Here is a 27380-nt window from a genome sequence, read left to right on the forward strand (position 1 = left end):
TAGCCCTTTAAACCAATAGATGCCCACTTTTGCAACCTTTACGATTTAGTCATTTTTATTTAATTAACCATTTAAACTTTAAAATTTCTTAATGAAACTTTAATACGACCTTAAAATAATCTCATAAACGTTAAATAAATATTAAAATAATAACCCACTCGTCGAAATTGTGGCCCCAAAACCACTGCTTTTGGCACTACTGAAATTGGGCTATTATATGGTTCTTCTAAGAAAGGAAACATTCTTTGTTTTCTTATTTCCTATAAGAGGGTTCTACTATCAGGATTTCTAGATTACTATAGCTGCTTACAGGGATACTTTGTCTTTAACACGCCTAACCCATGATTAACTGAACTGTGTATCAATACTCAACAAAAATAATAATACATTAATAAAGACACTTACACCAAAATTCAGAAATACTGAAAACAAATTGAATATTTTCAAAAGCTTAGAAATATTTGTTCCTCATTGGCTCTGATACAAGAATAGTCCTGAGGATCTGGGAATTGGATGGATTATAATAGTATGGAAATATTGGAAATAATAATTTGAAATTAAATTTGATTGGTTTTAAATTTAGATTTCTGAAAAACAAAATTAGTTTGAAAAAAAAAGTTAGATTCTCTGTAAAAAAAAAGTTCATAATCTAATAATATATTCTCTGAAAAGTAGCAATTATGTAGGTTTGGAAATAATGTAAGGATAAGATCCCTCCAAACAAAGATGTAAAAAGGCAAGAGCCCATTTATAAAAGACTCTCAGTTTTGTAATGAAAGGTATGACTTCAAATCACTCAATACAGAGATCAAAAGTTTGTTTCTCCGAAATTTTCTAGCTTTCACAATTTAAGTTTTCAAACTATTTAAGTTTTTCAAAAATTTAAATTTAAAACCAATCAAATTTAAGCTTTCAAATTATTATTTCCAATATTTCCATACTCTTAAAAAAATATAATACATCAAATACATTAAAATAAATATTTCCCAACAAATTGAAAATATGTTAAAAAAGTCTTTATACTTAAATAACATAGAGATAGTTGCAACTTAACAAGCAAATGACTTTAAAATAGTACCATCATTAGCAATAAAAGAAGAGTTATATAATATCCAAATAATAACAATTAAATAGTAGCAATTTAATAACAAAATGGCAACAAAACAACAACAAAACAGCTGATTCCGGCCGAGCTGGGGCCAAAAAATCTTACCTGGGGCCTGACAAATTTAAAAAACGGGTTTTATTTTTATTTTTTTGTCTAAGCTTATTTTTCAGGCATATATTTTTACTTAAACCCTCTCACTTTTAGAATGAGGACTTGAAGGATTAACCTTACCACCATAAGATCTAAGTGTAAGGGATCACTTTTCCTAATTATTTGTGTTCAAATTTGGCGTTAAAAATTCATATAAAAATTGTGCTAAAAATAAAATAATAAACGCTACAACTAATAATAATAAACTAGGGCCAGATACTGTTCATTGTATTATGAAAAGAGAATGTATAATATTGGGGCTGTTATTACTATAATAATAAAGAAGATGTAGATTAGTAAAGTCAGAAAAATACACTAATTTCATTATCCATCCTCGTACTCAATATTTGACATTCAATAACTATGTTTACATTTTATCAAGTTTACACAATTTTATCTGTGGGCATAATTTAGATGCGGGCTTTGGATTGGTGAATTGTCCTATAAATTTCCATCTTCAAAGATTGAATTGTTGTGAATTTAATTTTTAAAATGAAATTTTAAATAAGGGATAAAATCAAGTATTTTTGTTTCAAAGTTCATATTTTAAATTAAGTCAGTGTTTGTTTAATTTTGGGTTCAATTAAATTGAAAAGTTATTTTAATTTCTTCTTAGTTTAATTTAATTTAATTTTTAAAATTTTGACATGAAATAAGGTAGATATTTGGATATCCGTTTTGAGAAAATAAAATAATTAAAAAAAACCAAAAGGATAAATTTGTTTTAAATGAAAAGTCATTTTGGTTTTGGGCTTTAATTGCCCAAATTAAATGTGTTTTGCAAAATGAAATTGATTTCTTCTCCTTTGAAAATCAAATTTTGAGTTTAACTTCTTTAAAAGCAAATCTATTTATTTTAATAAAGCCCAAATCAGGTTTAAATTTCATATTTGCTTTTTAGAGTGATAGACCAACCCGAGGCCCAATTTGTGTTGCTGCTAGGATTGAATCCACACCATTTTTAGGGTCCATCAAAATAATCAAATTAAAATGATGTCTTAAACACAAAATCAACCCAAACCACAAATACCTTCACCACTCATAATCTACCACTATTGAGACACCGCAATTTGAGCGTTTAGCGACCGACGGTGCCGTTACTGCGAAATAGTGGCTACAACACCACTATCCAATCGCTATTTAAATCTCTGGTTTTTCTTACAGTTCACATAACGATCGTATGCGAACACTCATTGGCGGATATAAGGGGTAAGTAAAGGGACAGTAGACCCTAAAATTTACATACCATTTCCTTGAATTTTATTATATTAAACCCCTTAAAAATTTATAATGTGTTCCCCAAACCCCCTCCCAATATATATACTTTAATTTTATTCATATTTTAAATCATGTGCTTAACATATCAAATTTACAAGTAGCAAATTTACTTGATAATAAGAGAAAAAAATATGAATAAAATTAAATAATAGTTGTTGAGGCCCAATTTTGGCCCAACTTAAACAAAAAAATTAATACCCAACTAACCCTAAATACCCCAACCCCAAGATTAACAGCCCAAATACATTAAAAAAAGAAGAAGAAAGAAACCTAAACCTAAAAAAACCCTAGCCGCCGCCCTAGCCTTGTCAGCCACTTGCTCTACCGCTTGTCAGCTACCTGCCACCGCCACTTGCACCTGCAGAACAGAGGAAGAAAATACAATAAGTAATAAAAAAAGGGACTTGCAAATGGCTATAAGCCAAGCGAAATTGTAATGAATGGGGGGGAGCATATTTTTTGTATACTAATAGATCAATATATCGAGTAGAAATTTCAATAATACAAAAAGTGCGAGTTTAACGCCAAAACCAGCAACCATATAGTCCAAATCGGAAAAACAAAACACCAAGAATCAGAGATCGAAAAACCAAAGGTGATTTTACCCTTTTTTATTTTTTATTTTTGATTTTCGAATCTATTTACTCACTTGCATGTATATATAAAACATAAAAAAAGGAAAACTTTACCTTTTTCAGCCACCGTGCACGGCGGCCGGCGACTGCGGCGACGGTTGTGGGCCACGGTGGCGATCGGACTGAAACCTCGCCGGAGCAATGGCCTCTGCAGAGAACAAAGAGGAAGAAAGGAATTTTTTTTTAAAAGAGGAGAAGAAATGAACTTTAAAAAAAAAATGGGTTTATATAGGCCACCAAAACGACATCATTTTGGGACTGGCCTTAAACACGCAAAACGACGTCGTTTTGAGACGACCCGACCCGATCCGACCTGCTCCAACTTCAGGATCCGTGTGTTTTCATTGGAGGGGCTATTTCCGCATTTAGCCCCTCCGCGTTTTTATTACTTTGCAATTAAATCATTTTTTATTTTTAATTTGGCCCCGAAATTTACCGCGTTTTGCGATTTGGTCCTCCCTTCAGTGACGTCGTTTTAAGGGCTAAGGGTAAATTTCCTTTTTGGCCCTCTGCAGTCGCACCCGCATTCAAATGGGTCCCTTTTTATATTTCTTTTTAAATTGGCCCCAAAACTTCATATTTGTTTCGAATTTAGTCCCCTTTTTAGATTTAATGTGGTTTCTATATTATTTTTACCATTTTTTTAAAATATTATTTATTATTCAATTTACTATTTTCGTTATTACTATTATTAGCATATTTTTACTATTATTTAGAAATTTGTTAGTTTTAATTAATACTTATATATATTTTATATATTTATAGTTGCTTTTTAATATTATTATTATCCCTAATATATATTTTATGTATACACATTTAAATACTATATTATACACAGATTAATACCATGTTATATACCTATTATTATATCTATTTTTACCCCTATTATATTTGTTACTAGTATTAGTATATGTTTTATTATATATGTATATATCTTTAATATATATATATGTATGTATATATTTATGAAGTATTATTAATAGTTGTTTTTAACATTATTATTATTTCTAATATGTATATATTATATATTTACCGCTAATACTATATATTGTATATTTCTAATATTATCATGCTATTACCATTACTATTATTACTATTGCTATATCTATTATTATTACTATTATTATTATTATATTCTAATCTATATTTATTTTACCTAGTACTACTTATTTATTTATGTTTATGTTATCATTATATTTCACATATTACCTATGTTTATTTACGTATGAATGCTACTATTTTACTATTGCTTTTCTTATATTATTTTCATTGACATTTTACTTTTCATCATTTTGTATTTTTATTAATATTATTATCATTATTATTTATATTATTATCAAAGTTAGCATTATCTTTTAGCTATGTTACTATTATTTTTATATTTATTCTTGCTATTATCATTATTACTACCACCGTTATTTTTATTATCATATTATTGTTATTTTTTTACCATATTATTATTTCCTATCCTTTATATATTATCATTGTTATTAACATACATTATTATTATCAATTCACTATTAATTTCACTTTTATTATTATTACTATATTATCATTGTTATTATTATTTTCCATTATTATTAATATTAATATTAATTTTCTTATTATTACTATTATTAGTATCATAGGTATTATATTATTATTATTATTATCTTTTATATTATCCTTTTATCACTATTTTTATTATCAATTTTGTTAATATTATCATTTTCATTATCATTGCCATTTTCATTTTGTCATGTTTTATATTCATTTGTTTATTTATGTATTTGCTTATTCCATTTTTCCTTACACATTTGTTTTATATTTTACTAGCCTTGTTTTTATTTCATCTTTTTTGCCCATACTATTGTATTTGACATTATCACACCTATCATTATGTTGTTATACGTGTTAATATCATGATTTGCTTTTGTATTTTACTATAAATCGCATTATATTTTTTACCCAACCCAAAATAATTCTTTCATAAAAGTAATATTTCGTATTTGGTAATTCGAGACAATCGTGCCCTAACTTATTGGGTTTCGATTTTTCTCATTTAACCTAAATAACGGAATATTCTTTTAAATCATAATACGAGTTTTAAAAAATGCTTATTTTCAGAAATACGAGGTGTGGTGCCCTAACTTACCGGGTATGACATTTTGTTACCTCGAAATAAGATTTTTCGCGAATAAAGGCAATATTCGGTGTTCGGAAATTCGAGGAAGCGTGCCCTAACTTACTGGGTTTCGATTTTCCTCGTTCACTCTAACTAACCGAATATCTTTTTAAAAGAAGTTAAAATACACAGATTTTTAAGTAAAAGGCAAGCTCATTCTCAAAAGTTCGAGATGTCGTGTCCTAACTCACTGTATATGACATTTTGTTACTTCAAGGCGAGAAGGTCTTTAGCATTCGAATGTTTTTTAAAGAGGGACCGTATTTCAAATTCTTTCAAGTTCTCAAATCTTCGACACTGAGACACTAATTAATTAACTAGGTACCAATTTTGGCGTATCGAGGGTGCTAATTCTTCCTCGTGCGTAGCCGACTCCTGAACCTATTTTCTTGATTTGCGTGGACCAAAATCGTTGTTTAGATAAATCAAACCATTTATTAAAAACAACCACTTTTACGAGGTGACCTGATCACACCTCATCAAAAAAGATTGGTGGCGACTCCTCTATTCATTTTCATTTTCAAAATTTAAGTCGATTCCAGTTTTTCAACAAATGGTTACGACAATAGTTGTTAATTTTTTTTAAAAGTCTAGCTAGCAAGCTCCAAGCGACAATTTGATAATAGGTACAGTGGACCAATACCCATCATTGAGTAGAACATATCTTAGATCCAAGTCGATTCAACGATTAGTTTCGAAGATCGAAGAAGAAAGCTTTTTAGATTTTGGTTCATAGATTCGAAATATTCAAAGTTATTTCATGAAAAATATGAGCAAAAGAAAAGAAGGGGAGGAGAGCTTCGATTGGTGCAGACAGTGCTAATAGAGAAGACCATACAATAACAATTTTAACAACCCGGTAACTTAAATAAAAACTTTCAAATAGTTCAATGACCATTTTATATCTTTTTAAACTTAAATGATCAAAACATAAACTTATTGATAATTTGGTGACGTTAAGAGTAATTTATCTTTATAAAAAATTCATAAATTCACGGTTTCACTTTTAAAATATATTTGTTTTCTCGTTTTAATACTTAAAATTTTTTAAATTATTTTAGTACCTAAAATATTTCACTTTTTCCGTTTTAGAGAGAACCTTGTTTTGAAAAAGGGAAAACTACATCATTAGTCACTAAACAATGGGTAAGTTTTTATTTTAGTCATTTAACTAAAAAAACTTATAATTTGATCATTGAACTATTAAAAAATTTTCATTTAAGCCACTAAACTATTCAAAAGTTTTATTTAAGTTACTAGGTTATTAAGTTTTTTTTTAAGTTTCGCCAGCGTGCTCTAAGCAACGATTTGACGATTGATATGATGACTCAGTACCCATCAACGAGTAGAACTCACTTTAGATCCAAGTTGATCTGAAGGTCAGTGTTGGAGATCGGAGAAAAAAGTTGTTTGAATTTTGATTTACAAATTCATGATTTCCTAAGTTATTTAATAAAAAAAACTAAACTATAGAATAAAAAGGGAAAGAAAACTTTCGATTGGTGCAAACAGTGCAAACAACGAATGCCATATAGCATTGACTTTAACATCTTAGTAGCTTGAGTGAAAATTTTTGAATAGTTTAATGACAAATTGTAACTTTTTTAGTTAAGTGACTAAAACAAAAACTTATCCATAATTTAGTGACTAATAGTATAATTTATCCTTGAAAAAACAAAAACTTCCTAACTGATTAAAGAGTGGGATGCTATGTCACTGTAATGCAACACTCTTTATTAGTTAGTTTTGCTTAATGTAGACCATAAGTTACTGGGATTTTAAATTTCTTGGTTCAAAATTGGAAAAGCAAAAGGCTTTTTGGCTTCTTTAACCACATAATATTGACAATAATGTGCAACTTTTTGTTTATACTTTATATTCTATCTGGTTATGCTTTAACTAAATGCTATGCTTTTCTTCGGATAAAACCCATAAATTCTTTCAAGAATTTGGTTAAATTATATTTGCAGTTAAAATATTTCATTGGTTAGAATTTAATTTTTATATTTTTATTTTTAAGAATTTATTTTCTCTACTTTTAAGATTTTAAATTGATAGTTTTTTTTTATTAAATTTATTAGTGTGACATTTTGAATTTTTTTTTAAACATTTGATTGCAATGTAACATTCTTAAATTAAGGTAGGTTCAGTGCCCTAAAAGAATCGGTCGTTGTTAGACTAGCTCTGGCTTGATGGCATGGGCGTAGTTAGGAGGGTTAGCAGGAAAAAAATACCTACTTGAAAGCAGGAGTGTAGCTAAGGGAGCTGGCAAGGGCCCAACCCCTAAAATAGAATTTTTTTTATTTAAGTCTTTTAAAATTTTTAAAATTTTAAATTAGTAAAGGTCAAATTATACTTTGACCTCTAAAATGATAATTAATTTAATCTTTTAAAAAATATAAAGATATAAATTATTAAATAGTGAAATTATATTTTTACTGCTTAATTACAATTTTATTTTTCCCCCATAAAAAAGCTTTCTAGTTTCGCCCTACTTGATGTCCTTGGCTTCAAATGCCTGGCTAACAAAGCCTTAAGGGGGAAGCAAAGTCAGTAACTAGACCATAGGAAGAGAAAGGATTGATCCAAGATCTAGGCAAAAGGGAATTGATTTAGGTATGTAAAGGCTCAAGGCGTAGGAAATGAATCGCTAGGAATATCTCTTCTTTCGTTTAAACCAAGTAGGCCCTAAACCAAAGGTTTGATCGCTGTGCTTTCCCCTTATTGTTAGTCCTCTTACCATACACCACTTCGTATGGTTACTTCCCCCCTTAACATACGCCGATTCACATCGTTTTTATAGGCAAACTCTGCAGTTGGAAGAACTTATTCCCACTTGCTTGGTCTCCCTTGCACTAAGCTCCTCAGAAAGTCTTCCAGTAAACCGACGACTGGAATCTGGCCATCCTGAGTGATAAGCATTGCTAAACCTCAGTTCAGTGCCTAATTTCTTCCGTAACACCCTCTATTTGGTGTCTTGATCGGACGTAATGCTCCCCTTTTGTCATAAGGCATGGTTTCTCACCACCTAATGATGATATCATATCACGATCATGTGGTAGCCCCGTTCGAATTCCATATGCAAATTCTAATTGAAATAAAAAAAACCCGATTCAAATTTACGAAAAATACAAAGGGATCAGTGATTTGAGTATAAATGGTTTTTACATTTCATTTGTGTGGATGGTCTGGCAAGCATTTTTCTTAGCTGACCACTTTATTAGATTCTCTCAGGGAATCTTTTAGGCCTTGGCATGTCAATTGCAGATTTACAGACATGAATACTGTTAGCTGGCATAATATATCTGTCTACTTTCATAAAGACAACCATTTTACTAGTCAAGAGAAGCATTGGTTTTCAATATAGACAGATACATTTTATGCATTTCTTTTTACTTTATTGTTCAATGATGCAAACTTCTCAAATGAGTAAGGCTTTCTTATACTCATCCAGCTTATTCTATACTACCTACATTTGAGGAAAGTAGCATAGAAATTTGTGCTTGTTTAAGTAGTGTAATGTTCCTTTTTTACTACAATTTGCTTTCAAGGAAAATTATCAATGATGAATGCAGTAGTTATATAACCCTTTTAAATGGCATATGATTAATATAGTAATTCGATTCTTGAAATGCATATGCTTGACTTCCTTGATTTATTTATTCTTCTCTTGATATTAAGACCCAGATTCGACCACACTTGGTTGTTTGTTTTATTGCAGCTCCACCTTTACTTAGTTGCAAGTCATTAACAAACTCAGTCCATTAAATGTGTGTTTTTAAATTTAACAAGATTAAGAAACTTGCTACAAATTCTTCTTTCTCGCGGTCTCAGTGTTTATCCTCTCCTGTATTGATATATAAAGAAAAGATTCTATTGTAATTGTATCAAATAATAATATAAAGATGTATATATAATTATTAAAAAATAAATAAAAATTATAAATTATAAATATTGAGAGGTGTTGGATGTCGAACTCTCAACAGAAAGTATTGTTCCACTCAAGAGAACACCTCGATTCACAGTTGATGTAGATACAACCTAAGTGTACTTTTACATAACCTCTTTTATGAGCTTGCAAGTTATATGTATACCAACCATCAACTAAGACACCTGGAGTGAAATAATACTTCCCATTAAGAGTCAAAAATCCAATTTCTCTCGACAATAAATACACCTGGACGGAATTGATGAACACCACCTATATTCAACTACCATTTTTACAAATTCACATTAAAGAGCTGAAGGGTTTTATTATTATTAGTATTATTTCTTTCTTTAGCCTTTTATGATGTTTGCAAGTTCACAGCCCAGTAACCTTCTCCACCACAAAATGCGGTACGGAAATATAGTCTCTCCTACCTTCATTACTTCTCTTTACTTTTAAGGGAAACCGATCGCAGGAGCAATAAAAATAAATTCAATAATTAAAATTATTTTGTTATATTTTTATTTATCATAATATTATTTTTAGTTACATTATTATAAAATATGTTTTTTATTTCAAAATGCAATATTAATAAATTTTAATTTTATAATATTAGTAATTAAACCTAAATTTTTAAAATTAAAAATTAAAAAAATCTAAATTTATAAATAATAAAATAATTTATAATATATTTTAATCAAAAAAATAATTGAAGAGACCATCATTGTGTTAAGTATTAAAAGACAACACAAGTTTTAAGTAATATAGAGGATAATCAACGGCAGAAATAGTAAAACAAACCCGAAAGGTGTAAAAACAAAAAGGAACACGCGTCCTAATCCCAGGGCTAGCCGCCCAATTAATGACCCATACTTCTTGGTCAGAATGACCCCCGTTATTTCACCTTTGGTAATAATATTCTAATAGTTACTATGAACAAAAACGTGCTGATTAAAATTTTAATGGTAATTCAATTATTATTGGGTTTTTATTTTTGTTGTTTAATTGTGAAAATTCTAAAAATAAAAAAAATTTAAAATAAAAATAAAAATAGATATTTAAAAGGAAACTATAAGTATCAAACTATTACAAATGAATTATCAAAGTAATTATAAAATCAAATCAAATCATTATAATATAAATAAATTAAGAATTGATACAATTCAGACTAAAGTCAACAAACTAAACTAAAATCTAAATACATGTTAAAATTTTGACACCATATAATTATGCACAATAAATCTTAAACTTAAATGCTAAAAACCCATAAAAATCATTTAAGAATTGACCCAATACCACATTAACAAATAATAATATTTCTAAGTTCGGTAGACGAGCTGATTAGCCTCTTTATGTCAATGTTGTTGCATCAATAAATTTAGGCCCCCTATATGGATGAAGACAGAGAATTGACAATTGATGATGAACACCTACCACAAGTAATAATAAAAGCTGAGAAGGAAATTATTGAACAACCCAACATTTTATACCTATCTCACATGCTTCAGTCTCATGATAATTGGGATCTACAATAAATGTACTACATAAATAGGGCAACCCAAACCCTGAGACCCTCATCAACTCAAGTTAGATATTAGAATCGAGAATCATAATGAACATTGGAAGTGAAGCTCAATATAGAAACATGGTGAAAGAGTTGAATGTAGATGAAGGTGAGTCTTCAGAGCCAGTTAGTCCCACTGGTCAGTATTTCAACAGCTCAGTGCTGTCCATTTGTGTTCTTGCTGTTTTGGACTCCGATATCCCTATCGATGATTCCCCAGCCTTGGCTTTGCTTAAAGATGTCTTCCTTCCCATTAATCCTCGCTTCTGTTCCCTCATGGTATATATATATGTCTTACACTTTATTTTCTCTTTCTCAATCATCTTTCAATGGTGCTAACTATTAAAGTGATGCTGAGAGACAGGTTAAAGATGAAAATGGAGTAAAGCAGTGGAAAAAGGTAGAAGTAAAGCTAGAAGATCATGTAAACATCCCTAATTTTCCACCAGGGTTATCACCAGCATCTTATGACAACCATCTAAGCAACTATCTGTCCAAAATAGCAATGGAACAACTCCCACATAACAGGCCACTATGGAACATTCATATCATCAAGTACCCAACTAGCAATGCAGCTGGTAATCTAATATTCAAGCTCCATCACTCACTGGGTGACGGCTTTTCTCTCATGGGTGCTCTTCTTTCTTGTCTACAAAGAGCGGACAACCCTTCGGTTCCATTGACATTCCCTTCACTTACTTCAGCCCCCACAACCACAAGTCTTTCTCTCAAGACCAACTGCATCTTCAAGAACATTCCTAATGTCTTATGGTCAGCTTTCAACACCGTATCAGATTTTGGGTGGAGCCTGTTGAAAAGCAGCTATGTTGAAGATGATATTAGTTTGATAAGATCCGGGGGTCCTGGAGTAGAGTTCAAGCCAATTGTAGTTTCAACAATGACATTTTCACTTGATCACATCAAACAAATCAAGACCAAGCTTGGAGTGGTATGCTATTTTTTGGTACTAAAATTTATGTCACTTGCACATTAAATAACCCATTAGTTGTTTTCATTCAATCTGCCTTACAATTATGCATTTAATTGAAAAGACTTATATTTTAATAAATAATAGTAATATATTGTTAATGAATTAGATAACAAAATTTTAATTCAAAAATTCAAATCAGGTAAAGTTTATATATAATTTTAATAATTTTTCACATAAATAATTAAATATAAATACTTTAATCTTTTTAGTGAAATGGTAGAGGATATAAAAGATCTAAACATTTAGCCTTATTAGATAAGTTGCATTTAAGAATCTGCAATTCTGCGCCTATTTTCCTTCATTGAGAAAACAATATGCTGGTAGACAAGTTTGTTGATGTTACACCTCTGTATATCTTTCTCATTATATATATTTTTTAAAGACAGTCACGAACTTAAAATATAAACAATAAAATAAATATTAAATTTTTTTAAATTGTTATTTTTATTAAATAATTATTTTATTTAAAAAAATTAGCGAATTTTGATAAAATGAAAAAATATATATATTTAAATGCTGAATGGAGTATAATGGAATTATGAAATTTTGTTGGATAAATTTTAAAAATGCATTAAAGTCTTCGATATTTCTAAAAAAAAGAGTATATGGTCATAATATTTTTACTATGCTCCATTATCAGTAAGGTTTTGTTTCATATTTTCCGTTTAGACTTACTTATTTTTCGGGTCACTAACAGACAATAAATGATGTAATTACGGGGATAATTTTCTTTGGAACTCGATTATACATGCAAGGAGGAAGCAATAAGTTGAATAGTGAAAATTCAACAGCACTTGTGTTGCTCAATACTAGGAACATTGGAGGGTACAAATCAGTGAAGGAGATGGTGAAACCCGATCCTGAGTCAGCGTGGGGAAACCAGTTCGGGTTCTTGCATGTTTCATTGCCTGAATTGACCACTGTTGAATCTTGCAAACCGCTTGATTTTGTTTGGAAAGCTCAGAAACTTATCCAGAGAAAGCGAAACTCCAGAGCTGTTTTTCTTACTGGTCAGCTGTTAGAGTGTTTGAGGAAGTTTACAGGGCCCGAGGTATGTTATTTCAACATTATTATATATGAATAGTATTTAGTATACTGGTAGTGTAGTTTTTTTATTTCACAAGTAGCTTTGAAAATATGACAAGCCTTTTTTCTAAACATATATATATTTTTTAAAATTTTACTATATTCTTATAGGACATTTATTAACCTTTAACCTTATGAAATCTAAAAACTCCATCGGTAGTACACTAAATGCTTTCTTCTCTATATATAATAATGATACCTATAATGATATATACAAATCAAAATCCGATTCAATCTTACTGGATAACCCAAAATAATTTGTAGATATTTGGTTTTAACAAGAACAATTATCAATATTGTTAAACTCAACTCCATTGCCACCTTAGATCAAAATGGGTCTCATTTGAAAGTTTCATCTATCAAATCCTAATGAAGCAATTACCCTATTAGGATATCATTTCAGAGGAACTTGGTCTAGTCTAGCTCTTCCTCTTCCATAGAAGCAAAGAATCCTTTTTTTTATACTAATATTCTGTCCAAATTTCAACTTAGCTCATTCAATCCCTATAAATACTATGAGTGGCTCTCCACACCACCACAGTGTAAATCTTTTACAACCTCTATCGCTAAATATTGCATCAACAATTAGTGTTGTTTAGGGGAATTAGAAAAAAAAAGTTATCTCTAGAAAATGAAACCATTCACAACATGCAAAACTTTGAAATCCCAAAAGAAATTGAAGAAACATAAAGAACATCACAAAGTTAGCAAAAAAAAAAGAAAAAGAAGAGTTATCTGAAAGAGTTAGTCAAGAAAGAAGCTAGCCAAAAGGCTCACCAAATAGTTAACCAAAAAAATGGGCTAGATAAAAGAGTTGGTTAAGAAGGGAGCAAGGAAAAAGGTTCACAAAAAGGAGCTAGCCAAAAGAGTTTGCCAAAAAGGAGATAATTAGAAAAGTATGAAAAAAGTAACTAGCAAAAAGAGTTAGCCAAAGAACAGACATAGCCAAAATAGTTAGCCATGAAAGGAGTGAACCAAAAGAGTTCGACAAAAAAGAGGCTAGCTAGATGAATTAGCAAAAATGAAACCTAGCTGAAAGAGTTAGAAAAAAATGGACTAGCTAGAAGAGTTAGCAAAAAAAACAAAAAAAAAAAGATCTAGCAAGAAGAGGTAACCAAAAAGAGAAGGCTAGCCAAAAAAGAAGAAGCCAGATAGAAGAGCTAACTAAAAAAAGGCGTTAGCCTGATGAGTTTTCTAAAAAGGAGTTAGCTAGAAGAGTTTGCCAAAAATGGGTTAACCAGAAGAGTTAGACTAAAAAAAAAGGGGCTAGCTAGAAGAGTTTGCAAAAATGGGAGTTAGTAAGAATAGTTAGACAAAAAGGAGGTATAAAAAATAGTTGGTCAAAAAGAGAGCTATAGAAGAGTTTGCCAAAAAAAGGGGGGGCTATGTAGAAGAGTATGCCAAAAAACAAGAGGGCATCTCGCCTACCAAGGGAGACCCCCTAGCACACCAGTGCCGACCACTACGGGCACCCTTTGTACAACAATGGACTCACACTTTCCCAACCTCGCATCAATAGCCAAGTACTTTTAAATTATTATCTATTAATGCTTATCCACTATTAATGTTTATTGCTTAAGGGAAAAGGTGGCTAGCATTCCTATTATATGCCAAAAATTTAATGCTCAATGAGATGATGAAGTTTTCAAAGCTAATTGGGATTCACTTAAAGAAATGAAAGATTAAGAGGAAACCATGCCAAAACATCTTACAAATAACAAGGAAATCAGATATTATGATCTAAGGTACGTCATTGGAAATCCCTACTCTTTAGGCTCACCTCTAAGGCATCTTATTTTGACTTTAGAGACATCAACGAATTAGTCCCACCTTACATTGCTTTTACATTATCTCAAGGGTAAAGACTACATCCTTCCTTGAATCCAAAGAGAGAAGCACACTCCCCCTCGATGTCTTAAACAAGGATGCGAAAGGAAAAAAAATCTTGATGCCAAGGTGAAAAGTACAGTCCCCCATGATACCTTAGAAAAGGATACAGAGATGAAAAAAATCTCAATGCAAAAGGGCAAGGTACAATCCCCTTAATTCCCTAGAGAAAAATATGATAAAGTAAATCTCAAAACTAATGAGTGAAGCACAGTTCCCCATTGTATACAAACTTATGCTCTCAAAACACAAGGTAAGGGTTCTATCAAAATTTGTATATATAATGTATGACCAAATAATTCGCCTCTTTAAGTCTGTTTCACTAGAATTTGCCTTAAAGGCACCTTATTTTGCTTTGCCATATCAAGCTCGAATTTATAGGTGTTTTATTTCGCTTCACTAAATCAAGCTCACATTAACAAGCGTCCCATCTCATTTCACCAAATCAAGCTTACCTCTATAGGTATCTTATTTCGCTTTGCCAAACCAAGCAATTTATTTTTCTTCGTCAAATCAAACTCACCTCTAAGGCATATTATTCGCCTCTTCAAGTGCACTTCACTAAATTCACCTCTAAGGTTACAACAATTAAATGTTTCTATTGCCATAAACAAGAGACACAAAGAAGCATTATCTTGAGGAAGGTCATTTTATAACTTTCCCTTCGACTAGGGACTATAGTTATAACTATTTTTACTACCTCCTTAAATCCCAGAGATCAATTTGGAAGTCTTATCTATCACATCCTAATAGACCCTTCATACCTTCACACCATTCTATATAATAAGGCATCATTCTAGAGAGACCCACGTTAAGTTTCTTCCTTTATATAAGCTCCCCTTATCACCAATAATGCCTTAGGGCTCTTTTCCTATACCAAAACTCTACCCAAATCTAAACTTAACTCCCTCTATCACTAGTGGCTCTTGGCACCACCATGGTGTGAACCACCATGGTGTGAACTATCCCAACCTCTATCATCAAATCTTACATAAAAAATAATTTTTTTTATTATTTTAAAATTTGTTTTGAATAAACCATTACTGTTTATAATATTTTTTGTCCAAAAAAACAATTGTTCAAAAATAATAGTGTTCAAAACAACTTTGTTCATAATAGAGCTTTAGTCTAGAACAATTGTCATCCAAAGTAGTTGTCATTTGAGAATAGCTCTTGTTAGAAACAACTCTTGATTAGAATATTTTTTCCTACAAGAGCAATTATGTCCAAAACAACCATGATTGATGATAGCTCCTATTTAGAAAAATTGTTCTTAAAGAATAGTCATCATTCAAGACAACTCATATTTAGGACAACTATTGTTAATAACAACTATGTTGAGAATAATTGATGTTGAGACCAGTCATATTTAGAATGGCTCTTGTCCAGAATAATCTATCAAGAACAAGTCATGTTCGAAATAGATCAAGATAACTCTTATTAAAAACAGCTTTTTGTTCAAGAACAACTCATGTTGGGATTGATTTTGTTCAAAACAACACTAGTTATAAAAACTCTTCTCCAAGAACAACTCTTATTCAAAACAACCGTTGGTTGGAACAACCTACGTTTAGAACAACTCTACCATAGAAAAAACATGTTCATAGAACAACTTATGAAAGAAAAAATGATTAAGAAAAACACATTCTTCCAAAGTTGTTTTCTAGAAGATGTATATTCACAAGATATCATTTCACCAAAATAGAAGAAATTGAGATAACTTTGTATTATAGCAAGATTCTTGGGTTAACTTTACTCTTCGAATGTTTTCAAAAGCTTAGCTCGGTGGATCAAAGATGGAAGTAGTTAATAAGCCCCTTTTTAACTTTTCCTTATAGTATCGAGTGTTTTTTCCTTTCTTTTATAAACATTGCAAACTTTTGTTCACTATTCACCATTATCAACAATTTAATTATTGTTTATATATTGTTAATATCTTTGTAATCTAACGTATCTCAATTTACTCCAATTCAATATCTAATTTTGTAAATTTTATCATCTACATCTATAAATAAAAGTTCCCATAACTCATTTGAGAGAATTTTGGAACTTTTGACTTTGGGGCAAGCTTACTCTCAAACTCTTTCTATAATTCTTTTATCTTAATTCTGTCCTTATCTTGGTTCTCCATCTTATTAAGCTTTGAATCAACATTCTAACCATCACTTGTCATTGCGCTCATTACTTACGGATTGCTCCAATCCCTTTCTAACGTCTCTCAACACATTTCATTTCACTCTTTGGAATATTTCCTCTCCTTACCAATACACCTCTACCTTATCCGAACTCGAATTTTTCAAAATTTATCCAAAATTTATAATATTTGAATTAAATTGACCTTAATAGTTATAATTTAAACCCAACCAATACGTCAAATGTACTGTTATGGTTCCAAATTAAAAGAAAGGGTACAGTCAATAATATTTTACATATATTATAGACGACAGCCAAATACATCCATAGCACATTGAAGAACTCAAGCATGACAATCTCAAATGTGATTGGACCAGTGGAACGAATGGCATTGGCTAATCATCCAATTAAAAGCTTGTATTTTATGGTGGTCGGCGTACCTCAGGTTTGTTTACAGATTTTGCTAAAACTTTTTATTTATATATCAATTATATATATATATATAGAAGATGAATTTAATGGATGATTTTGCACATTTACAGAGTCTAACCATAACAATGGTTAGTTACATGGGAAAGCTGAGGATTGCTGTAGGAACCGAGAAAGACTACATTGATTTGCCCAAGTTCAAGTCGTCTATCAAGAATGCCTTTGAGATGATACTCAAAGCTACCCATGAAACTGTTTAAACTTTTTTTTTCTATTGTTTACAGTGCATCATGAATATGGATGTATGATCCTCATTGGCCCCAAAGTTTAATATTATTTTATTTTAGATTTTTCCTCATTTCATTGATAGCATTTAACTAGTACATAATAATTTCACAATTTGGTCTTGATGGACGACAATGAATTCACAAGAACAATAGAGCACCATGCAAAGCAACTCCAATGTCAAATATACAGAAATGGGAAAGAAAAGGGGTCTATCATTTCAATTAAAAAACATAAATTTTAAATTATGAAGGAAATAAAGAGAAAAGGGTTTATTTCACTAAATGTACCTAAACTATCTATTAAATTTTAAATTGGTCTCTATATGATCCTAAATAGTTTACTATAATTTTCTTCTATAATTAATGTAAAAGATAATGTACTCAAATTATTTCAATTTAACTAAAAAATATTAATAAAAAAATTGATTTTTATATCAATCTATAAAAGGTTTATTAAATTTACAAACATATAAAAAAAATAAAAAGACATAGGAATACTTTAGATGTGCTAGCTTAATAAAATGACCATTGTTCTTTGCATAATTATTTATTTAGTTCTCCAACTTTATAAAAGAAATCATTTTAGTCCTCCACTTTGCAAATGTCTATTAATTTAATTTAAGCTAATATAGCAGAAAAGCCTTCAAACACCATGTTTAAATAAACTTTTGTACTCATTTTGTAGTCAAACATGCCCCTAATTTATGGTTTTTATTCATTAAATCCCTTAATGATAGCTGAAATTGACTTTCTTTTTCCTTTTATAAAACACCATGAACGTCAGCCATTAAGGAGCTGCAAACTTCAGCTCAAACCTCTGTATTTGCAAGCTAAAGCCTGTTGGTATTTTCGCCATTAGGTTTCTTTGTATATATGAAAAAAATCTAACTTGCCAATCTTGGTTACCTAACTCCCTCATGCTTGTCACCGGTTGTTAATTAAAGTTCACTCTACCCTTCAACATATCAGTGGAATCCATTATGCTCTTTTTTCTCTTTCTAATAATTAGGGTAGGGATTTGATGTTGTTTTATTATTTTGAAATATTAAAGAATTTCAATCTCATAGATCGTTGTTTTTAGTAAGAGAAATATTTATGACTAATAGAATTATAACACATATAAAAAGGATAAAAAAAAACTACTTCAATTGATCAAGGGCTTCAAATTGGTAAAAACAACAATATTAGGTGCTTATTTGACTACAAAATAAATATAAAGACTTATTTAAACACAATGTAATGATTTAAGGGGTTTTTTTTGATACATTAATCATATTTAAAATTAAATTTTATATCAATAATAAAAATTCTATCAGAAACAAATTAAAAATCCCTGGCGGGGCTTAATCCTAGTATATTTTATTACAAATTACAAAGAAGGAATTGCATGTTCTGTGTCAAGAATTTGTGTCCCTAGTTTAAGACTTGTTTACAATAATTGTAGTTTCATTTCTAACTCTAGTATATCTTGTTGCAGGTTGTTATTTCGGTTCTTATGAAGGATTGCCAATGGCAACCTTTTTAGTTTCAAAAGGTGAAGACTCAATCAATGAATGTTAAGAGTATTGTATATTCCAGAGATTGAGTTAGTTAGCCTAGCTGTTAGCTTAGCCCTCTGTGCTATTAGTCTGTTACTCAATTAGTTAGATTGTTAGCCATAGCAGTTACCATACTGTTCTATAAATACTATCTCTATAATGTACGTGAAAGGTAGTCAAAATACAAAGATTTCTTTCAAATACTCAATGTATTCTTTCAATAATTAGCAACATTTTTCATTCCTTCATTCTATCTGTTCTTTTAGTCGAGTGATTCACCTTAGGTGCTAACATGGTATCAGTTGCCTAAAAGGTTCTAGAGACCTACCTCAATGACCACCGCCGCTTTTACCGATTCAGCTACCGTTGATCCTGGATGTCCAGTGTTTACTGGTACTCGACGCATCTAGTCATTTCCTTGCTATGAGACAATTAAGTTGGATGAAGGCACGTTTTTCAGTGGCAGCAACACATTCGGTTGATTTCTAGGGTTATGATCTGACCGGTTTCTTGGATGGCACTTTGTCGATTCTACCGCGTTTTGTGCAGTCTCTGGAAGGGTCATTCGTTCCAAATCCAGATGCATCGGCCTTTGTTTAACAGGACATCTTATTAGCTTCATGGTTACTTTCCACGATTAACCCCTCCATTTTATCTTCTTTTCCAGAAGCACGATCCGCATGTGATGTGTGGACCACCGCCACTCGTCTTTTTGCTCCACTCACCAGTGTAAAGCTTGCCCGTATTCGTTACGATTTGTTTTTTCTCAAGAAAGGCAGTCTCTCGGTCAAAGAGTTCGTGGCCAAGATCCAGAATATGAGTGCCTTGATAGCGGCTTCTGGTTCGCGCATCTTCGAAGAAGAGAAGGTCGAGACTCTGCTTGTAGGCTTAACTCCTGAGTTTGATGTTGTTATTACTCTCGTTTCGCTCTCATCTTAGCCTTTGCGGTTTCAACGCCTTGTTGATGTGCTCCTTGAGTACGAGAATCGTCAGGCGCGTCTGATTCAGGAGATACCTCTTCATGCCAACCTCTTGGAGACTGTTCTATCGCCGGTCATAGGGGCTCTATTCGTGGTGCTCGTCCCCCATCTAGAAGCCGCGGACGAGGGTTTTGATCCAGAGTTTAGTGCCAGATTTGCGAATGGTTAGGGCACCTCGCTCAACGATGTTTCTACCACTACAATCGTGACTACGAAGGACTGTCATCAGGTGTTCGGGCATCGTCTCTAGTAGATCATCATGGTCCGTTGCTTGTTTATGGTGGACTTCAAGGTACAAATTCAGCCGAACCACCGCCTTATTATTCGGGAGGAAATTTCCACCCTTACGCGTCTGTATCTAGAAATATTAGGGATTATAATCCCTTAGTGCAAAGAACTGATGATGGTCTGTGTGGTGGGGCCCCTGAGGGGTGTTTATTTTGACCGTGCACCTATGCGCTTTCATAATATAGGTTCTAGGCTGATTGGGCTTGTTGAATATAATGACCATAGGCCGATTACTCATGGTCACTCTAGGTTGATTGGGCCTGTTGGGCTTAATGGCCAAATGCAGCATGACCCTAGTCCAGATTTTGGGGATGTCTCACCTTCCTTTGGGCCACATGCTCCCACTCTGCCAAATTGGTCTGTATTGAATTGTGTAGAGCTTGGTGTTCCTCCTGATCATGACCGTAATCGTGGAGGTCCAAGTAGTGATGTTGTCGGCCCATCTATTCCTTGGCAGACTAAGCCTCGAGCTCATGTTTACACTGGGTCTGACTCCTGTATTGGGCTTCCTCGTATACCTGATTTGCATGCGTCTGATGTTTCTGCCTTCACTGGGTCTCATATTAATGATACTCAATACGGCTCCAACTGTGATGGCACTGACTCTTACATCCCTATGCCAGTTGGCAATACATCCTGGTATCCCGACTTGGGTGCTTCACACCATGTATGTCGCGATGCCTCTACGTTGCATGACTCCACTCCTTATTCAAGTTGTAATAGGCCATTTTTTGTCCAGGCCCAAACCAAACCAAATAAAAATAAAAATTACAAGTCTATTTAAAAAAAATCCTAAGCCCAAATTACAAGCCCACAACCTAAACTAATTTTTAATAAAGTAAAAAACCCTAGCCTCCAGCGTCCCTGCCCTCCACGTGAATAGGCACGTAGCCCGAGGCCTGATGGGCCTTTGTCGCCGTTTCACCAAAATGGCAAGGGCATGCTTTTTGCCACCGTCACCAACTACTACCTACAAAGAAAAAATGGAAAAGACAGGGACAATAGATGCAAACCCAATAATAGTGACAAAATAAAAATATATGTATTTTAAACAAGTGTAAAATGGCTATAAAAGCCAGAGAATAGATTGTATTAAAAAAAAAGATCGGAATCAAATACAAACACACAAAAAAGCGTGGTTCTTTTGTTTTTTTATTTTTTTATTTTCGAAAATAAGTAATAAAATAAAAAGGAAACTTTTTAGCTTTTTTGCCGCTGCCATCATCTCCCTACGTTTTGGAAGACCGTCGGATCCTCGAAGATTTGCTGAAAGGTTATATCAAAGAGACCGAGAATCGAAAGGTTCCTTTGCTTCTTCTTTTTTTGTATTTTGGTGCTTTTTTTTTGAGATTTTGGCCTCTGATTTGGGTTGAGGAAGGTAAAACAAAATGGATAATTTTTTTGTGAAATCCGACCACCAAAGATGGTGGTTGCCGTCGCTGACGACTGGTGGCCGCGACGGATAGACGGTGATCCTCTAGCCGGACCCAGCCCCTTTTCAAAGAAAACAAGAGAATTTTTTTTTTTTGAAACCTGTCTCAAATGAAATTTTTTGGTAAATTTTCACTTATATAGGCTCCCAAAACAGCGTCATTTTTGGACTAGCCTCAGACGCCCAAAACGGCGTCATTTTGGTCTCTAACCAGTTTACCTGACCCAATGCCTTAGGATCCGCGTGTTTTTGGACTAGGGTATAATTGTAACCCTAGTCCTTCCGCTTTTCAAGCGGTTTGTAATTAGGTCTTAATCCTTTTTTTATTTTTTTAGAAATTATACCACATGATTTTCGTGTGCTTTAATTTAGTCCTCGGTTCGCTGATCTCCTAGAGAAGGGACGCGTGTCCGTAGGATTGGGATAATTACTTCGTTCGTCCCTCTATTTTTTTGTGCATTACAATTTAGTCTTTCATAGTTATTTTATCCTGATTTGGCCCCAATATTCCACTTAAGTTTCGATTTAGTCCTTCTTATATTTATGCATTTATTTTATTATAATTTAGGCTCTCAATCTCATTTCAATTTTGATTTAATCCTTATTTATTTAATTTTGACCCTTTATATATTTTATTTATTTATTATTTGTTTGTTTATTTATTATTCCTTTACTTTTTTTAATATTTAAAATTGGTTTATTTCCTTTTTATTGTACATTTTATTTCTTTTTATTTATTTATTTATTTTTCTTTACCTTCTTAAATATTTAGAATTTATATTACTTATATTCCTTTCTTTTTGTACTTTTATATTTTATTATTATTATTATTATTATTATTATGCATATTGGTATAATGATTTATTGCTATTATTATTATACTTTCATATTTTATTATGCATGTTATTATTATACCATTGTTACTACAAATTGATGTTGCATTATTACTATTCGCTAGCATGATATTTTTATTTTACTTTTTTGGTTATTTTTATTTCATTTATTTATTCTAATATCATTTTATTTTACTCATCACTATTTGGTTTTATTTCATTAATTACTATGCCGTCATGTTAAAATATATTTATTCATTTTTACACTATGCCCAAATAAATTAAGTGTATATCATTTTTAAGAAATATTGTCATTTTATCAAACACAGAAAATATTCAAAATCGAGGCAATATTCGGTATTTTTGGAATTTGAGGAGTTATGCTCCTAACTTATGGAGTATGGTATCTTCCTAAAACCAAAATAGCTGAATATCCTATTCAAAACAACAAAAAACAAGATTTAGATAGCGATCAAATGGCGATTATATTGGTTTTCGAGAATCTAATGTATCGTGTCCTAACTCACGGGGCATGGTCTTTCTTCTCGATTAACTTGAAATAAGACATTTTTCCATTTAATTTAATTTAGTTGAATCATATCTTAATAACATTATGCAAAGAGGGATTGTGCTTTAAACTCCCTTCAAATTTTCAATTCTCAACACTAAGACATCAAGTAATCAACTAGGTACCAATTTTGGGTGTCACGAGGGTGCTAATCCTTCCTCGTGCGTAATCAACCCCCAAACCCATCTCTTGGATTTTGAATACCAAAAATCATTGTTTTAGTAAATCAAACCTTTTATTAAGACGATTATAGAAGCCCAATTTTGCCTGAGCCCTAAACAGCAACCAAAAATAAATAAAAATAAAAAGTCTCAAAGTCTAATTACATTTGCAAGCCCAAATGACTCGAAATTAAAAATCCCTAAAGCCCAAATGGCCCACAACCTAAACTAAGTTTCAGTAAAATAAAAAAAAAACCTAGCCTCCAGCGCCGCTGCCCTCCACGTGAAGGTGCGTCGCCCGAGGCACCTCGTCCCGAGGTTTGACACCCCTGTTGCCATTTCACCAAAATGGCAAGGGCGCCCTTCTCTCCCCAACATTGACCGCATGTCGATGCTTGCAAAAAGAGTGAAAAAGGACGAGAGACAGCCAAGCAAGAAATAGTAGAAATGAATAGCAAAAGAACAACATAAAATCAGCTATAAGAGCCTAAGAAAAACCGATTGTAAAGGGGGGATTGATTTTTTTTGAAAACAAATAAAAAAACAAAAAAGAGCAATAAAAAATCAAATACAAGATATGATTTTTTTTATTTTTTTATTTTTTAATTTTCAAAATAAATAGAAAATAAAAAAAGAGAAGCTTTTACCTGTTGCGCCGTCGTCGGAAGGGTAAAAGCTGAAAGATTTTTTTCCCTTTTGGAGATTTTCGGTGAGGCTTTCGACGATTCCAACTCCATATCGGAGTTTTATGAGAAAAAAAGGGGCTCCTTGGAAAATTTTGCCTATTGCCAGCCACTGGAGGCGGAGGTCTCTGTCTCTGGTGACTGGTGGCTGCAACGGAGCAGTGGCGGTTGTGATGGCAAGCCCCAAAGAAATTTCAGAGAAAAAATAAAAGGGCTTTCATTTTTTTTAAAAACGTTTAAAAATGAATTTTTGAAACCCTTTTTTTACTTAAATAGGGTGCCAAAATGGCACCATTTTGGAGTGGTCTGAAATGCCCCTGACCAGAGATCCAACCCGATCGCTTCAGGATCCGCATGTTTTTTTAAAAGGGAGATATTTGCGCATTCGATCCTTCTGCTTTTTAAGCATTTTTCAATTTAGTCCTACTTCTTTTTTTAAATTTACCCTTATAATCTTATTTTATTTCATCTTAGTCCCTTGGGGAATGATGTCGTTTTGGGGACAAGGAATAATTTTCCAGTTAGTCTCTCCTCTTTTTCACGTGTTCAATTTCAGTCCTAATTTGATTTTTATTTATTACGATCTATGTCTTTAATTTTGTTTTGATTTCAATTCAGTCCTTTGTTCTATTAATTTCATTATTTATATATTAATTTATTTATTATTCTTCACTTTTTAAATACGTAAAGTTAATATTATTTATATTTGTTTTATATATTTATTATTCTTTATTTTTTTAAAATACCCAAATTTAATATTATTTACATCTATTATAGTTATTTATTTTTTGTTCATTATTCTTTTATCTTTTAAACATTTAAATGTAATATTATTTACATTTTTTTATCAATTTACTTATTTATTTATTTATTTATCTTTATTTTACTTTTAAAATATTTATTTAATATTATGCATATTTATTTTATCTATTTACTTATTTATTTATTATTCTTTTACTTTGTAAATGCTTGAATTTAATATTGTTCATATTTGTTTTGTCTATTTATTCACTTATTTATTCTTTTACCTTTTAAAACATTTGAATTTGATATTATTTATATTTGTTTTTGTCAATTTATCATTTTATTTATTCTTTTACCTTTTTAAAATACTTCAATTTAATGTTATTTGTTTTATCTATTCATTAATTTATTATTCTTTTTTGAAATGTTTAAAATTGGATACCACTTATATTCATTAAGCACTTTTCATTTTCATTTTTTTATTTAAGTTACTTTATTTATTATATTGTGATGTCATAAATTGATTTTCTTATTATTTCTATATTCACATTATTATTGCCATAGTGTTTGTCCATTTACTTGTTATTTATCGTTCTAATATAAATGACCTGCCCATACAGTTATTTCACATTACTTCATTACCATTACGTCATACGTTATATTTAAACATATTTTTTGTTTTCATACTAAACCCGAATAAATTAAATGCGTATCACTTTAAGCCTCATTTTCTTTTATTGCACGATGAATAAAAAGAAAATTTTTAAATCGAAACGACATTAATTATTTTTTTGGAAATAGAAAAGTCGTGTTCCTAACTTACAGAATATGTCTTCTTTCTAAAACCGAGATAATTGAATATATTTTAAAATAAATAAAATTTTTAGCGTTTATTCTCGTTTTCGGGGATTTAAGGCATTATATCCTAACTTACAGGATCTGATCCTTCCTTCTCGAGTAACTTGAAATAAACCTTTTTCATGAAAATTATTTTAGTTAGATAGCGTCTTAATAAAGGATCGTATTTCAAAATTTCTTCAAATTTCCAAAATTTTGACACCAAAGACATCAAATAATCAATTTTGGGCATAACGAGGGTGCTAATCATTCCTCGTGCGTAACCGACTCCCGAACCCATTTTCTGGATTTTGTAAACCGAAAAACATTCTCTTAATAAATCAAACCCTTTACTAAAACGATCAAATTACGAGGTGATCCGATCACACCTCATAAAAAAAAGATTGGTAGCGACTCCCATTTTCATTTTCAAAATATAAGTCGATTTAAAAAAATGGTTTCGATAACAATCAAATTCAAAGGTGATCCGATCATGCCTCATAAAAAAGATTGGTGGCGACTCCCCTTTTTTTCGTTTTTTAAATAAAAAATCGATTTAAAAAAATAGTTTCGACAACTTGGAAACTCTACTGGGGACAAAATAAGAGAGTCAAACCGTGAGTTGATTACTTTTGGTCTTTTTGTCGAAAATTGATTATTTGATTTAAATTTACGATCCTTTCATTTCATTTCATCCTTCATTTTTGCAATGTTACATAATGATATATTTGATTTATTGGTTCAAGTCTCTCGGTATATTTTCGTATATTGCATTTGCATAACCGTTCGATTTTGCCCTTCTTAAGTGAGGTGAGAAACTATTCCTTTATGAGGTCTTCACCTCCGTATAGGATCGCGGATCGCTTTCGGGATACATCCGTACCTATGTCTTCGTGATAATTTCATCTCCATATAGCCATAGGGAAATGTATTTTCCTGAACCGAACTCAGTCCGTATGAGCCTATAATGGGTGAGGATTGAGGAATCTATTGGTTCAGGTACCCTTACTTTAGAACCGAACTGCATATAATGAGCCTTAAGAGCCTACCCTGGATAAAACTACACCAAACCCCTAGTGGTTACCCGAATAGGTACTCTATTTATTATCTCTTCCTTACTTTGAATTCTAGATTTGTATGAAATGTACTAACTTGTTTTGTTTTGTTTTGACTATGACTGCATGGCATTTTTATCATAAAAAAGGTATTGATTCATGTTCAGTTGCTAAATAGAGAATCATGGAAAATGGGTTTCTTAATAAAGTGAAAAACAACACGGCTGAGCGAATATGGTCCAAGAAAAGGAAATAAGAGAAATGTGATAGTCTGTGAGAGGGGTAGGTCAGAGATATGGGTCATGTTATGAGTGAAGCTTTGGTTTGAGTACGAGAAGTGATTGGCTGCTTGTAGACCCCAGCTATTCAAAGCCTAAAATATGAACCGGAGTTGGATCGGGCCTGAGAATTAGCTTTTTTTGAAAAATTTAAGGTTTTGAGTGTGAAAGCGAGGCTGTATATGTATCCGCTTTATATAAAGAAACTTGTTTTCTAGTAAAGTTGTTCTAATGAAATTGAACTAGAATCAACGCCTTTTTGCATACATCTTTTCTATTCATTAACATTACATTTCATTGCATGCAACAAATTTCATAAAATCCAAAAGTGCGTCAAGTTTAG

The 27380-nt window shown here is 31.6% G+C and overlaps 1 protein-coding gene across 2 annotated transcripts; it reads left to right on the forward strand.

The window, feature by feature from the left end:
- The first annotated feature begins 10763 nt into the window (after nt 1–10763).
- On the forward strand, nt 10764–17711 carry LOC107898968 (O-acyltransferase WSD1). 2 transcript variants are annotated; one of them, XM_041111511.1, is made up of 5 exons: nt 10764–11106; nt 11192–11776; nt 12516–12869; nt 17302–17369; nt 17467–17711. In XM_041111511.1, exons 1-5 carry the CDS (start codon nt 10876–10878, stop codon nt 17471–17473), a joined length of 1245 nt encoding a protein of 414 aa, XP_040967445.1. In that variant the 5' UTR covers nt 10764–10875; the 3' UTR covers nt 17474–17711. The 2 variants fall into 2 exon arrangements, with proteins under 2 accessions (XP_040967445.1, XP_016680031.2); XM_016824542.2 differs by having other exon boundaries at nt 10770–11106; nt 17232–17369.
- Nucleotides 17712–27380: the final 9669 nt, after the last annotated feature.

Source organism: Gossypium hirsutum, chromosome A04 (genome assembly GCF_007990345.1).
Source record: "Gossypium hirsutum isolate 1008001.06 chromosome A04, Gossypium_hirsutum_v2.1, whole genome shotgun sequence".
Taxonomy (NCBI): domain Eukaryota; kingdom Viridiplantae; phylum Streptophyta; class Magnoliopsida; order Malvales; family Malvaceae; genus Gossypium; species Gossypium hirsutum.